A 15,902-nucleotide genomic window follows, 5' to 3' on the forward strand; every position below is an offset into this window, starting at 1 on the left:
ATCTCTGCCCCAGGTCCTGGGTCCCAGACACGGGGACCACAGACCCTTGGCTCTAGGTCTCGGCGTCCAGGGCTCTCCACCGGGAGGCGCAGAGAAGAGAGGGTGGCTCTCCAGGTCCCCAGAGTGTCTCTTCTTCCCGCCCCCACGGCGGCCACCCCACAGCAAGGTCACTTGGAGCCCCGCTGCCCAGCCAGCCAGCCTTTCCAGTCCCTGCTGGTCTGGCTCTGGGCCTTCTGGAAAGGGTGCGATCTTGCTGTCCAGGTCTCTAGGGTCTCTTCCACTCCCACCAGGCCTCCACCCCAGACACTGCACTTGGGGGGGGGGGACACCAGGCCCCCTTGATGGCTTTAGGAGGGGGCTCCACGATCTCATTTGTAACGTCATGTGACCTCTCTTAGCTTCCATCAGACCCTCTCGATCCCCAGAGGCTCAGAACTGCTGCTCCACACACAGCCCCCGCTCCCTAATTCTTGTGTTGAAGTCCTGACCCCCAGAACCTCAGAACGTGACTGCATTTGGAGATAGTGTCTTTACACAGGTAACTGAGGTGAAACGTGGTCAATAGGGGGGCGGGGCCTGACCTAATCTACCAGGTGTCCTTATATGATGAGATCAGGACACAGACACGCCCAGGGAGAGCGCTGTGAGGGTTTGGGGAGAAGGCGGCCGTCTGTGAGAGGAGACCTCCCTCTCACAAGGGGAGAGGCCTCAGGAGGACCCAGCCCTACCCCGCCGGCCTCAGACCACCAGCCTCCAGAACTGTGAGACAATGAATTTCTGCTGTTGGAGCTGCCGGGTCTGTAGCGCTTTGTTGTGGTGGCCTGAGTAAACTAATCGAGAGCCAAAGGGTTCCTAAAGTCCGTGTGGAAGAAGGAAGGCCTAATGTAACTCATTCTGAAAACCAAGATCAAAGAAGGACTCCTCCTGTCAGATATTAAGATGTTATAGGAAGTCACGGTAATAAAACAACCCAGCTAGGAACAGACAGAGACCAGTATAGGCAAACGAGGGTGTCACTAACAGACTCATGGAGGAACTTACACTTATTACAGGCATAAAACAAGATTGAGGGTTTTGACAAGAGGGCAGGAAACTAAGAGATCCAAATGGAAATTCTAGAACTCAAAAAATACACTTAAAAACAGAGTTTAGATATGGGTAGGGAGAATTAGTAACTGGGAAGATCAGAAGGAAATATCCAGAAGAAAGCATGGAAGGAAAGAAAGGGTACACAACAGGCTGCTGAGGGCAGAAGGGATGAGACAGAGGCCCCCCCTGCACGGACCAGGGCAACCAAAAGGAGAGCAGAGAAAGGATGTGGCGGATGCAGTGTTTATGGGCACACAGGTGGATCGTTTTCAAAAACTAAGGAGGCAAGGCACAAATTCTAGAAGCATCACAAACTGCAAACATGATAAATATAAGGAAAAGCAAACCCTGGAAACCAAACACAAGATCTTGAAAGCTTCCTGAAGTGGGGGGAACCCTAAATACCTAAAGCAAGTAAAAATAAACTGACTTCTCCACAGAACCAGGGAGCAGCTGAGAACACAAAGTGGTTTGTGGAGTTCCTGCGCAGCCTCACAGAGCTGACAACAGACGGTGGTCAGAAGCTAAGGGCAATAGATTAAGTATTGGTGCAGGTGAAAACACATGTCACACAAGCAATGGTGAACGAAAAGGGAGCTGACATAGCTCTCAACGCCAGACCAAGCGAACTTTAAGCCTTATAGATCAGGGCAAAAAGCATTACTGGAGACAAAGAGTAACACTTTAAAAAAAATAGTTTATTGTCAAGTTGGTATCCATATAACACCCAGTGCTCATCCCCGCAAGTGCCCTCCTCCGTGCCCGTCTCCCCCCTCCCCCCCACCCCCATCAGTCCTNAAAGAGTAATGCTTTTAATGACAAAAGGTTAAATTTACCAAGAAGACAAAACAATTCTAAATTTTATGTACCTAGTGGCATAACCTCAAAATATGTAAAACAAAATAGTAAGAGAATATTTATTTTTTATTTTTAAAAACTTATTTATTTTGAGACAGAGAGAGAGAGTGTGAAAGCATGAGTGCAGGAGGGGCAGAGAGAGAGGAAGAGAGAGAATCCCAAGCAGGCTCTGCACTGTCAGTGCAGAGCCCTACTTGGGACTCAAACCCATGAACTGTGAGATCATGACCTGAGCTGAAACCAAGAGTCGGATGCTTCATGACTAAGCCACCCAGGTGCCCCAGTAAGAGAATATTTACAGCACAAAATCATTTATGTGAACATAGAATTCTCACATGCAAGGCAATACACATGCATACATGTGTCCGAGGCTTCACACTAAACATCACACTAGAGGTCCTGATGGGGACTGGAGTGTGAGAAACAAGGGGATCAAGTGAGAAGCACTCACCCTGACAGTGACAATAGCCCAATAAGGCAAGTGCTGGGCCAACCCACTTCTGTACCCAAGTGCCGGAGAAGAAAGGCAGAAAAACCAGGTATGGGTATGCCATCTATTCATTAGACCCATTAAGTTTTAAATAGAATGGCATTCTTATTTCTGAGGAAAGGTGGCATGTGTGTGGCCTGTGGCACTGTCTGGACTTGCCAGGACACAGTCCACATCTGGCCAGCTGAGGTTGGTTACAGAGTCTGCTCTAAGGTGCCGGGACCTCAGGCAATGGAGGCCATCCAGGTGGGCTTAGGGACAGGGCAGTCCGAGCCCAGGAGAGCCAGGAAGAGAGGCTGGCTCCCATAGAAACCGGCTAGGTCCCAGGTGGTGAAGGGGGTGACGGTGAAGGGGAGCTTTCCTGTGAGCTGGGGTCTCCTGGCCCCCCCACCCTGCTCCGGCGCTGACGTTCTCTGGGAGAGGTGGTGGGAAGCTTTGGCATTTCCCCTGCTGAGACACTGTGTGCTTCTGACCAGCTCTGTCTCTGGGTGAGAGAGCTGTGGCCTGTGGTGGGTTGGAGGCTGCGGGCAGATGAGAGGAGAGGCATGTGGAAGTTCTTCCTCCTGCAGCTGGTGCTCAGGAGGGACCAGGGGCTTGGAGGAGTTTGGCCAGAGCCTCCCTGATGTCACGATTCCGCAGGCAGTAGACGACTGGATTGAGCAGTGGAGTCACAACTGAGTAGACCACGGACACCAGCTTGTCGAGGTCGAAGGAGGGGGCAGCACGAGGCCGGGCGTACATGAAGATGGTGGTGGTGTAGAAGGTGGCCACCACCACCAGGTGGGAGGTGCAGGTGGAGAAGGCCTTCCGGCGGCCAGCCCACCCCGGGATCCTCAGCACTGTGGCCAGGATGCGTGCATAGGAGACTGTGGTCACCAGCAGGGAGGTTGCGAGTACGGCCAGGGCTGCCACGAAGTCCAGAATTTCAATGGCAGTAGTGTCAGAGCAGGAAAGCTGCAGCAGGGGTGAGATGTCACCAAAGAAGTGGTTGAGGACATTGGGGCCACAGAACCTGAGGCGGGAGATGAGAGCCATAGACACGAAGGAGGCCAGGAAGCCACCCAGCCAGGCACTGAAGGCCAAGCACAGGCAGCACCTCCAGGTCATGGTGGCTGGGTAGTGCAGTGGGCGACAGATGGCCAGGTACCGGTCACAGGCCATGGTGGCCAGGAGGAAGCACTCGGAGGAGCCGAGCGAGAGGAAGAGAAACAGCTGGGTCAGGCATCCTGAGAAGGAGATGGTCCTTGCCTGTGCCAGGAGGGCAGCCAGCAGCTTGGGGACAGTGACCGAGGTGTAGAGGGTCTCCAGCACCGACAGGTTGGCCAGGAAGAAATACATGGGTGTGTGCAGTTGATGGCTGGCTCCGATGGTCACCACAATGACCAGGTTCTCCAGGACGGTGACCAGGTAGATGGTGAGGAATGACCCGAAAAGCAGCCCTTGAAGGTGGCACAGCTCGGGGAAGCCCAGCAAGATGAATTCTGTCACCAGGGTCTCAGTGGAGGTGTTCATGGCCCTCCCTGTTTGGGAGGTCACTTCTGAGCACCCTGGAACAGCAGAGAGGCACAGGTGTGATGTGCTCCCGGAGAGCTGGTGGGGTGTGCTGTCATTCCTCCTCAGAAGGGTCTCCGAGGTGCTGCCCTACTGGCCTGTCACCCCACCCTCAGTCCAACACCTGGCAAAGGGCTGGTGGGGACTACACGCCAGTGGGGGCAGATCCTCGGATTCTCTATTTCACATGGAAGCGCTCAGGTGTGTGCTTGTCCTGCCCGAACACACAGGTAGAGGGCCAGGTGTGTGTGCAAGCACACACACACACATCCATTCAGGTGCACACATGCACACACACACACACACACACACACACCCCAGGAGCATGCTTTTTACACACCCCAAGTGTGCACCCCCTTCACATCTCCTCTGCAGATGCCTGCACGCACACACGCAACACACCCTAGGTACATACAAAACACAGCAAGAGAGAAGACCCATCTGCCTGGTGTGCCTTCTCTGGCCGTGGCCCGGGGCCCTTTCCTGGTCTCCAGATCACCTCCCAGAAGAATGCTTGCTCCTGGTTCTGTCTGCTGAGGATCGGGGGGCCCCTCATGCTGGGGAAGGGCACCGCTGCCATCCGATGGCCGATGCGCTCTCTGGGGCTGAGCAGAGGCTCCCCCCCAGCTTTGATGTCCCCACGCAGATCATGCGTCCTTAGCCTCTGTTTTCTGAGCAGCAAAATGGCTGTTTGGGGGAGACGAGCGGATGCGGTCCCCTCGGAGCCGCTTAGGGGCTGGCGGTTCGGGACTCTGGTCCGACAGCCCGGCCCGGAGGTGGGTGTCTGAAGGGTGAACGGATTGCGGGAGAGGGTGGGCTGGGGCACAGCAGGGGCAGGGCTCCCCGGGGCTGTCCCGCCCCTCCCAGCGGAGGGGGAGCCTCAGGACCCTTCTCCGCCCTCCCTGGGAGTCTGGGGAGCCGCTGTGGTTCGCGCTGTCCCGGCGGACAAGAGTGGACCCGAGTAATTCGTGCACGACGGCCGGTCCTCTGGGGACAGGCCGAGGGGGCGGCTCCTGCTCACCCGGGAGGGGTCGGCCGAGAGGGCTGCGCGGGCTGCTCCAAGCCCCGAGCACAGGCCGGGGTGCGGCGGGGATGAAGGCTGGCCCCCCAGTTCTTGGCGATGCAGCAGGAAGAGGCTGAGTCTGCGAAGTGTCTGCAGGACAGAGGGCGGGACCTCGGTCGATGGGACCATCTTGGACGCCCCCCCACCCCCACCAGGCTGAGGGCGTAGGTGGGTTTTGTCCGCATCCCCCGCCCTGGCCGCGGTGCCCCTAACCTTCCCTGGGCCCCGGGCCTCGAGCTCAGCCTTCAGGAGGCGCCGGCCCGCGGGTCTCTGAGGGTCTGACCCCACACCCGCCAGCTCGCTGGGTCCCTGCTGCTTCCGGACCCAAGTGATTTTTATCTGGCTCGCTAGTGACCTTGCCCCGCACCCTGTCTTCTGCTCCGCGTCTGGAGGGTTCTAATTGCGAATTCTCACCCGGCGGGGCTCTCAGAGCAATTTGTGGGGAGGCGCTGCGGGGCCCCTGGAGGCAGGACGTGAGGCTTTCCCGTTTTCTCCCCCGTGTTACCTGCACTCCGGGTCCTGGTACCTGCGCCTGGGGCCTGTGACTCGCCCCAGCCTCACTGCCCGTCCCAGGAGGTTTTCGTCTTTTAAAGTAGCTAGGAATTTACCCAAGGGACACAGGAGTGCTGATGCACAGGGGCACGTGTACCCCAGTGTTCACAGCGGCACTCTCAACAATAGCCAAGTCGTGGGAAGAGTCTAAGTGTCCATCAACGGACGAATGGATCATAAAGATGTGGTTTATCTATACGATGGAATACTCCATGGCAATGAGGAACAATGACATCTGGCCTGTGTAGCAACGTGGATGGACCTTGAGGGTGTTATGCTGAGCGAGATAAGTCAGGCAGAGAAGTACAGATATCATATGTTTGCATGTGTAGGAGGATNAGTAGCCTCCACACCCAGAGTGGGGCTTCAACTCAGACCTTGAGGTTAAGAGTCACAAGCTGCTTGGACTGGCAGCTGAGTGGCATTTATTTTGATGTCTGTCTAATATTTTGCCCCATCTCCTCAATTCATGGTCTCTGGCTGCTTCTGCCTGGTTCCCTCCAGGCAGTGTGGTGGCATGAAAACTCCCAGAGCCATAAGCCAGGACTCACCCCATTTGCTTCCCACCTGTCAGGGTCACTGTCCTTCGCTGCCTGATGTCCAGGGTCTGTTTCCTTTCAGGTGGGAGGGTAAATCCTGTCTAGGCTAGAAGTGGGCGTCATCCCCTTCAGTGACCCTGAGCTCCTGTCTGTCTGTCTCCTCCCCTTGCTGACACCAGCAGCCCTGACCCCCAGGCCCTGCACTGATGCCTGGAGCCCAGCCTGTCCGTTTCTTTTCTCTCTAGGGTCACAGTCCTGCGCTGCGTCTTGTCCAACATCCGAAAACAGTGGTAAAGACATATATTATAGTACTATATTTTATAAGTATAGTTTTTGTATAATCATAGCAACATATATAAGTATAATCATATTATATATTATCTAATTTATATTATATATTATCTAATTTTGTCCCTGTTTATGATGGAGGGCTAGACTGGTATGAGCTCATTTTTTATGACTGAAAGCCTCTTTATATATCTCAAAATTAATTGTCTCCTATATGTTGCAATATCTTCTCTCAGTTTTTAACTTTTATTTTTCATTGTCTTTAAGGTGTCTTTTGATAAACAAGTGTTCTTAAACATTTTCACATTTAAGAAGTTAAAGTATAAGTTAAAGACAGCAAAATCTACTCTTTTTAGTGTATAGTTCTGCATGTTTTGACAAGTGTATATAATTGTGTAACTACCACCACAATAAAAATATAGAGCAGTTCTATCCCTCCAGAAACGTCCTCTATGCTGCACCTTTGTAAATAAGCCTTCCCGTTCCCAGTACCTGGCAAATCTGTTTTCTGTTTCTATAATTTTGACTTTTCCAGATGTTATATAAATGGTATTAAAAGAGTGTGTCTTGGGGAGCCTGGGTGGCTCAGTCGGTTGGGTGGCCGACTTCGGCTCAGTCATGATCTCACAGTTTGTGGGTTTGAGTCCCGCGTCGGTCTCTGTCCTGACAGCTCGGAGCCTGGAGCTGCTTCAGATTCTATGTCTCCCTCTCTCTCTGACTCACCCCCGCGCATGCTGTCTCTCTCTCTCAGAAATAAAATTTTAAAAAATAGTTTAAAAAAATAAAACAAAAACAAAAACAAAAGAGTGTGTCTTATTTTGAGTCTGGCTTCTTTTACTCGGCATACTACTTCCGTGATTCAGGGATGCTGTTGTGTGGATCAGCTCTGTTACTCTTTGTTGTGGGTAACATTCCATTGTATGGAAGGACCACAGTTCATCCATTCCCCAGCTGAGACACATTCCGGTTTCTTCCAGTTTTTGCTGACTATGAATTAAGTCACTATAAACATCTGCTTATACTTTTTTTTTTCTTATACTGTTCTTGTTTGAATGTGAGTATGGGTTATATGATAAAGTATATGTTTAACTTTGTAAGGAGCTGTCAAACCATTGTCCAAAGTGGCTATCCCACTTTGTACTTGGTAGAGAGTTTTAAAAACTGTTATTCTATGAAGTTGGTGGTGATATCTCCTTGCATTGTTGGTGTTTTTTGTTGTTGTTGTTGTTAAAGATTTTATTCTTAAGTAATTTCTACACCCAACAAGTGTCTTGAACTCACGACCCTGACATCAAGAGTCCCACGCTGTACTGATGGAGACAGCCAGGTGCCCTTCTTGGGGTTTTTATTTGCATTTTCCTATTGACTAATGATGTTGCCTGTCTGCCTATGTGATTATTATCCATTCTTTGGTGAAATGCCCATTCAAGCCTTACACCTATTTGTTTATTGAGTTGATTGTTTCTTTACTATTGAAGTTTGAGAATTTTTAAATCTGAATGCAAATATTCTATCAGATATTTGATTTGTAAATGTTTTTTCCCAAATCATAGTTTGTATTTTGAATCTACTAATGGTCTCTTCAAGATCAGAAGTTCTTCAATTGATGAAGTCTGGTTTACATTTTTTTCTTTTATGGATTGTGCTTTTAATGTTGTATCTAAGAAATTTTTGCCTCACAAACATTTTCTCCATATGTCTAAGGTTTTACACTTAGATCTATAATCTATTTTGAGTTAATTTTTGTGTAGGGTATAAGGCATAGATTGAAGTTCTTTTTTTTTTTTTTTTGGCATAAGGATAGCTGATTTTTCTGGCACTATTTGCTGAAGATTGAATTACCTTTCATTTTTGTGAAAAGCAATCATGTTTGGATCTCATTTCTGGATTCTCTCAGTTTTTAACTTTTATTTTTTAACTTATTTAATTTTATTTATCTTTCTCCAACACCAAACTGTTTTGATTACTATGGCTTTACATGTCTTGCAACCAGGTACAGGTAGTGTGAGTTCTCTGAGTTTGTTCTTTTTTCCAAGTAGCTTTGGATCTTTGAACTCATTTTCTGTTCCATAAGTTTCAGCTTTATTGTTTTCTATAACAATGTTCTGCTAGAATTTTTTTGAATCTATAGATCACTTTAGGGGCCATTAACATCTTTACAATAGTCTTCAATCCATGAACATGGCATATTTCTCTATTTATTTAGGTCATATTTGATTCCTTTCATCAGTGGTTTGTAAGTTTTAGCATGTTTTACAAACATCTTTCCCCAGAATATAAATTCTATTTTTCAGTTCCTTTAAGATGTCTTTTGGTGAAACAGAAGTTCTAAATTTTTCAAAATTACTTTAGAACAGTTTTAGGTTTATGGAAGAGTTGCAAAGATAGTACAGACAGTTCCTGGACACCCCACACCCAGTTTCCCCTAGTGCTAATAACTTACATTAGTATGGTACATTTATTCAATTAATGAACCAATACTGATATGTTCTTATCAATTAAAGTTCATATTTCATTTGGATTTCCTTAGTTTTTATCCAATATCATTTTTCTGTCCCAGAATCCTATCCAGGTTCCCATGTTGCATTCAGTTGTCGTATCTCCTTAGGCTCCTCTTGGCTGTGAGTTAATCAAACTTTCCTTATTTTCGTTTTTATTTTTTATGACCTTGACAGTTTGGAGGATTTCTGGTCATCCATTTTGTATAATGTCCTCAGCTGGGATTTGCCTCATGTCTTTCTCATGATTAGACTAGGGCTGTAGGTCTTTGGAGGAAGCTACAGCTGTTTTCATCACATCAATTCACATCAAGGGCACATGCTGTCCACAGGGATGATCATGGTTGGTCTCCTGGCTGAGGCCATGTGTCAGAATTCTCCACTGTCATTCACTTCCCTTCCATACTGCCCTCTTTGGAAGGAAATTGCCATGCGCGGCCTATATTTAAGGGGTTGGGAGTCATGTTCTCCTTCTGAAGAATTATTTGGAATTCTTGTGCATGGGACATTTGCCTGCTCTGTGCATTTATTTGTTTACTTATCCAATCGTTTGCTTATATCAATACAGACTCATGGATACCTACTTCATACTTGGGGTTATTCCAGTACGACTGTCTTTATTTTCTTGCTGTCTCAGCTTTGGCCAGAGAGAGTATTCACTTGTCTTCTCGGCCCCTTTGACATACCCCATCGCTGTGTTTTCTTCATTTTGAACACCTACTATTAAAATACTGGCGCTGTGAGATGTTCCAAGCTCATCTTGCATAAATTTCTTGCCTGGGCCATAGATTCAGTGATTTTTCCAAGGAGACCTGGTGCTTTTTGTTGGACAATAATATTAGAAACCAGCCCCCTGGGCACTAGGTGTGTTTGTTGCTCTTGGGGTGATGACACTTTTAGGACCTCTCAGCTGATAGCAAAGGGTTGTATGTGTGAATATTATCCTGTGCATGTGCACATATCTTTGAACACTATGTGTGTAGCCATCTATACCCATATTAAGCTGAACATGAGACCTTGCTGATGTTCATCTCCATCTCTCATCCACCACTACATCAAAGTTCACTTCTTGGGTGGTAAAGTTCCATGGGTTTCAACAAGTATCATGTATCCGCCATTACACTATCAGACAGACTAGTTTCTCTGCCCTAAAAATTCTCTGAGCTTTACCTATTAAACACTCTCTTCTTCCCCCTAAACTGATCATTTTACTGTCTTCTTAATTTTGACTTTTCTAGAATGTCCTATAATTGGAATCATACAGTATGCAGACTTTTCAAACTTTATCCATTCACCTGTTAAGGGGCATCTTGATTGCTTCTACTTTTTTTTTTAATGTTTTATTTATTTCTAGGAGAGAGAGAGAGAGAGAGACAGCATGAGCAGGGGAGGGTCAGAGAGAGAGGGAGTCACAGACTGAAACAGGCTCCAGGCTCTGAGCTGGCAGTCAGCACAGAGCCCGACGCGGGACTCGAACCCACGAACCGCGAGATCATAACCTGAGCCAAAGTCGGCCGCTTAACCGACTAAGCCACCGAGGCGCCCCATGATTGCTTCTACTTTTGAGCAATTATGAATAAAGCAGCTATCAACATTCATGTGCTTGTGCAGGTTTTGTGTGTGTGTGGGGGGGGCATAAGTGTTCAAACCAATTGGATAAATACCTAAGAGGGTGATTGTTAGATTATATGACATGAGTATATTTAGCTGTAGAGGAAACTGCCAAACCATCCTCTAAAGCGGCTTTATCATTTTGCATTCCTACCAGCAATGTTGCTCTGCATCCTTGCCACCATTTTGCATTGTCAGGGTTTTGAATTTTAGCCATTTTTTTTAGGATTTGGATTTTATAGAATTGGATTTTTATAGGATTTGGACTTTAGCCATATTATATGTAGTGACATCTCATTGTTTTAATTTACAATTTTCTGGTAACTTATTTGTTGATCATCTTTTCATATCCTTGTTTTCCATTTGAATACCTTCTTTGGTGAGCTGTTAAAGCTCTTAATATTTTTTTATGTTCAATTTCTTTTTTTTCTTTAGATTTAAATCCTAGTTAGTTAACATATAGTGTAGTGATAGTTTCAGGAGTAGGATTTAGTGATTCATCATAAAGGTGTCAATTAAAAATTAAAAAATTTTTTAAATGTTTATTTATTTTTAAGGGGGGGGCAGAGCACCAGTGGGGGAGGGGCAGAGAGAGAGGGAGACACAGAATCTGAAGCAAGCTCTAGGCTCTGAGCTGTCAGTACAGAACCCAATGTGGGGCTTGAACTCACCAGCCGTGAGATCATAACCTGAGCCAAAGTCAGATGCTTAACCAACTGAGCCATCCAGGTACCTCAAAGCTCTTAATTTTAATAAATTTTCAGAAATTTAAAATTTTTCTTTTTTTAAAATTTTTATTTATTTATTTATTTTGAGAGAGAGAGAGAGAGAGAGAGAGAGAGCGCTTGTAAGCAAGTGGGGGAGGGGAAGCTAGAGAGAGAGAGAGAGAGAGAGAAGCTCAAGCAGGCTCCATGCTGACAGCACAGAGCCTAATGTGGAGTTTGAACTCACAAACTGTAAGATCATGACCAGGGTGAAAGGAAGAGTTGGATTCTTAACCGACTGAGCTACCCAGGCACCTCCAAAATTTTCTTTTATGATTCACCCCCCCCCTTTTTAGAAGTATACCCCCACTTGGTCATAGTATATAATTTTTTAATGTTTATTTATTTTTGAGAGAGAGCGGTGGGGGAGGGGCAGAGAGGAGGGAAACAGAATCTGAAGCAGGCTTCAGGCTCTGAGCTGTCAGCACCGGGCCTGATGCAGGGTTCAAACTCACCAACTGTGAGATCATGACCTGAGTCACTTAACCCACTGAGCCATCTAGGCGACCCTATGATTCACTTTTTTTTAAAGGAAGTTCTTGACTACTCTGAGGTCTGAATAATATTCATCTATATATTCATGGAAATGTTTTAAATATTTCTTTCTTTTTGACATTATTTTCTTTTCCCCTTTTTTTCTTACTGAAGTGAAATTCACAGGAATATGCCATGAACAAGTGAGAGGATGGTCCAGGAGGATTTAGCGAGGTTGTGCCACTGCTGTCTCTGTCTGGTTCCCATGTTCTCGTCATTTCGAAAGGAAGCCTTGACCCCATTCATCCTTCTTCCCTCTCCAGCAACCGGCAGCCACCAATTTGCTTTCTGTCAGTGGATTTACCTCTTCTAGATATATCATATAAATGGAATCATACAGTATGTAGCACTTTGTGTCTGGCTTCTTTTCTTTAACAGTGTTTTCCAAATTCATCCATGTTGTAGCTTGTACCAGTACTTCATTCCTTTTTATGACTGGATAATAATATTCCATTGCAAGTATAGACCACATTTGATCTCTTCATTCATCTGTTGATGGACACTAGGGTTGTTTCTACCTTTTGGCTACTGTGAATATCATTGCTATGTACCTTCATACCAGTTTTCAGTTCTCTTGGATATATACCTATGATTGGAATTTCTTGGTTACATAATAACTTTATGTTTATCTTTCTGAGGAACTGCCACATTGTTTTCCACAGAGGTTGCACCACTTTACATTCCCACCAGCAATGCACAAGGATTTCAATTTCTTTACTTTCTCAGCAACATTTGTTCTTTTCCATTAAAAAAATATATAGCCATCCTGGTGGGCGTGGTGTCTCATTGTGGTTTTGATTTGCATTTCCCTGACTAATGGCACTGAGCATCTTGTCACGTTCTTGTTGGTCATTTATATGTTTTCTTTGGAGAAATGTTTATTCAAGTCATTTGCCCATTTCTAAATTAGATTGTTTGTCTTTTAGTTGTGAGTTGTAAGCGTTTTTTTTTTTTTTTAAATATATTCTGGATACTAGCACCTTATTGGATATAAGATTTGCAAATATTTTATCTGATTTTGTGAGTTATCATTTCAATTTCTTGATAGTCTCTGATGCACAAAAGTTTTCCGTTTTTACGAGCTCTAATTTATCTATTTTTCCTTTTGTTGCTCTTGGTGTCATATCTAAGAATCCTTTGTCAAATCCAAGATCTTAAAGATTTACTCCTATGTTTTCTTTGTTGAGTTTTATAGTTTTAAGTCATATATTGTCATCATTGATCCATTTTGAGTGAATTTTGGTATAATATGTGAGGTAGGGGTCAAACTTCATTCTTCTGCAGGTGGACGTCCAATTGTTCCAGCCCATTTGTTGGAGGGACTATTCTTTCCTTACGGGCCGGTCTTGGTACTTTTGTCAGAAACCAGTTGTCCACAGATGTGTGGGTTTACGTTTTGACTCTCAATTCTGTTCCCCTGGTCTATAGATCTTCCTGTATTCCAGTAGCACACTCTTCTAATTACAATAGCTTTGTAGTAAGTTTTGAAATCAAGAGGTATGAATGAGTGCTACAGCTTTGTTCTCTTTCAAGACTGTTTTAGCTATTCTGAGCCATTGCTAATCCCTATTGATTTTAGAATCAGTTTTCTCAATTAAAAAAAAGCCAGTGTTATTCTGATAGGGATTGGCTTGAGTCTATAGGTCATTTTGGGTGTCATTGCTGAGTTAACAATATTAAGTCATCTGATCCATGAATATGGGTTGACTTCCCATGTAGTTAGGTGTTCATTAATTTTTTGACACAATGTTTTGTAGTTTTTGGTGTACAAGTCTTTCCCTCCCTGGTTGAATTTATTCTTATATATTTTATTTTTTCTGATGCTTTTCTTAATGGATTTTTTCCTAATTTACATGTTGAGTTGCTCATTGTTAGCATATTTCAGAAACACGACATTCTGTGTGTTGATAATGTACTCTGAAACTTTGCTGAGCTCACTTGTTAGTTATAGTTATTTTTGGGGTATCGATTCTTCGGGATTTTCTATATAAATAATCATGCCATCTGGGAATAGAGATAATTTTACTTCTTCCTTTCCATTTGGGTGCCTTTATCAGTTTGTTTTCTTGCCTAATTGCTCTGGCTAGAACTTACAGTGTGATGTTGAGTAGCAATGTGAAATCCAGCATTCTCATCTTGTTCCTGTTCTCAGCAAGAAAGCTTTCAGTCTTCTTTCACCATCGAGAATGATGACAACTGTGGGTTTTTCACAAATTCCCTTAATCATTTTGAAGAAGTTCCTTTCTGTACCTAGTTTTCTCAGTATTTGTATCATGAAAGTATGTGGAATTCTGCCTAATGGTTTTCCTGCATTAATTCAGTCGTCACATATTTCTCTCCTTCATTCTATTAGTGTGGTCTATTCTATTGTATTGATTTTTGTGTGTTGGACCACCTTGTACTCTGGGGATAAATCTCACTGGTCATGGTGCATAACTCTTTTAACATGCCATGGATATGGTTTTCTAGTGTTTTGTTGAGGATTTTTGTATCTATATTTATAGATATTGGTATGTGTTTTTCTGGTGTCTTTGACCTTCTTATCAGTGTGGGTGATGTATGGGTTTACTTCTTGACTCTCAATTCTCAGTTGACTCTCATTTGACCGTATCAGCACAGTGAGGCAGTGCTGGCCTCGCAAAATACATTAGGAAGTGTTCTGGGGCACCTGGGTGACTCAGTCGGTTAAGTATCTGACTTTGGCTCAGGTCATGATCTCACAGTTCGTGGGTTCAAGCCCCACATTGGGCTCTGTGCTGACAGCTTAGAGCCTGTAGCTGCTCTGGATTCTGTGTCTCCCTCTCTCCCTGCCCTTCCCACGCTCACACTCTGTCTCTCTGTCCAAAAATAAGTAAATGTTAAAAAAAAAAAGGAAGCATTCTTCCCTCTTCTGTTTCTAGGAAGATTTGGGAAGGTGTTGATTCTTTTTTAATTGTTTGGTAGAATTCACTAGTGAAGCCATCTGGTCTTGGGCTTTTCTCTGCTGGGAGGCTTTTCATACGGATCAATTTCTTTACTTGATATAGGTCTGTTCAAATTGTTTCTTCTTGAGTCAGTTTTGGCATTTGTGTGTCTAGGAATGTGTCCATTCCATCCGGGCTACCTGATTTGTTGGTGCTGCCCTGCGCTCTCTGGTGACCCTTGTCATTTCTGTGAGGCCAGCGGTGATGGCCCTGCCCTCGTGTCTGGCTAACGTGCCTCTCTCCTGTTTTCTTTGCGAGTCTAGTGGCAGCCTTGTCAATTTTATTGATCTTCTCAAGAGACAAGTTTTGGTTTTGTTGATTCTATTTTTATATCCTTTGTTTCATTTTTCTCTGCTAAGAAAGTTTATTACTGTCTCCTTTCCACTGGCTTTGAGTTGAGTTTGAACTTCTTTTTCAAGTTCCTAACAGTGTTTTTATTTTCTTAGTTTGAGATTTTTCTTCTTTTACAAATGTTGGTGTTTACACTTACGTTTCCCTTTATGCTCACAGCTCTTCCTACATCCCATGAGTTGGTGTGTTGTGTTTTCATTTTCAGTCTTTCATCTTTCTAAAAATTTGCATCTGGAGTTTACTACTGCACATGGTTTGAGATAAGCATTTATTTCATGTTGGTTTTCCAGTGCTTGAACAGGCTTCCCTCCCTCGGCTGTCTGCTCAGCTTCCTCTGTCATACATTACACACTTGGCTGTTTCCCAGAGTTCTGTTGTAGAGATGGTGCTTGTGAGGATGTCCTTAAAGAAGGTACTGCTACTACACCCAGGCAAACCTTTAGTCACTCCGTGTATTCAGTTTTTGTCTGTAGTTTTTCACTTCTTGTAAAACTTGTAGTTTTCCCAGGTGGAGGCTTTGGAGGCTTCTCAGTGATGTGGTTCCTCCATCTTCTCCAGGTCAGAGCCCCACCTGATTCCAGATTTTGTCTTTAAATTTGTTTTTATTTTTATTTTAGAGAGAGAGAGAGCGGGAGCAGGGGAGAGGGGGAGAGAGAGAGAGAGAGAGAGAGAGAGAGAGAAAATCTTAAGCAGATTCCATGCTCAGCATGGAGCCCCATGCTGGGCTCGATCCACCACCCTGGGATCATGA

The 15,902-nt window shown here is 45.2% G+C and overlaps 1 protein-coding gene across 1 annotated transcript; it reads right to left on the minus strand.

Annotated features, from left to right (window-relative positions):
* Positions 1 to 3,013: 3,013 nt before the first annotated feature.
* LOC144230638 (olfactory receptor 6B9-like) lies at positions 3,014 to 3,949 on the minus strand. The gene has a single exon (XM_077762930.1). The coding sequence runs from the start codon at positions 3,947 to 3,949 to the stop codon at positions 3,014 to 3,016; it is 936 nt and encodes a 311-aa protein (XP_077619056.1).
* Between the last annotated feature and the right edge of the window lie 11,953 nt (positions 3,950 to 15,902).

The sequence above is a fragment of the Crocuta crocuta genome, unplaced genomic scaffold (genome assembly GCF_008692635.1).
Source record: "Crocuta crocuta isolate KB4526 unplaced genomic scaffold, BGI_CrCroc_1.0 scaffold466, whole genome shotgun sequence".
In the NCBI taxonomy this organism is placed as follows: Eukaryota; Metazoa; Chordata; class Mammalia; order Carnivora; family Hyaenidae; genus Crocuta; species Crocuta crocuta.

What these genes read in the sequence shown, in the direction of transcription:
- LOC144230638 (XM_077762930.1), bottom strand. Translation starts at nt 3,949, where the DNA reads ATGAACACCTCCACTGAGACCCTGGTGACAGAATTCATCTTGCTGGGC.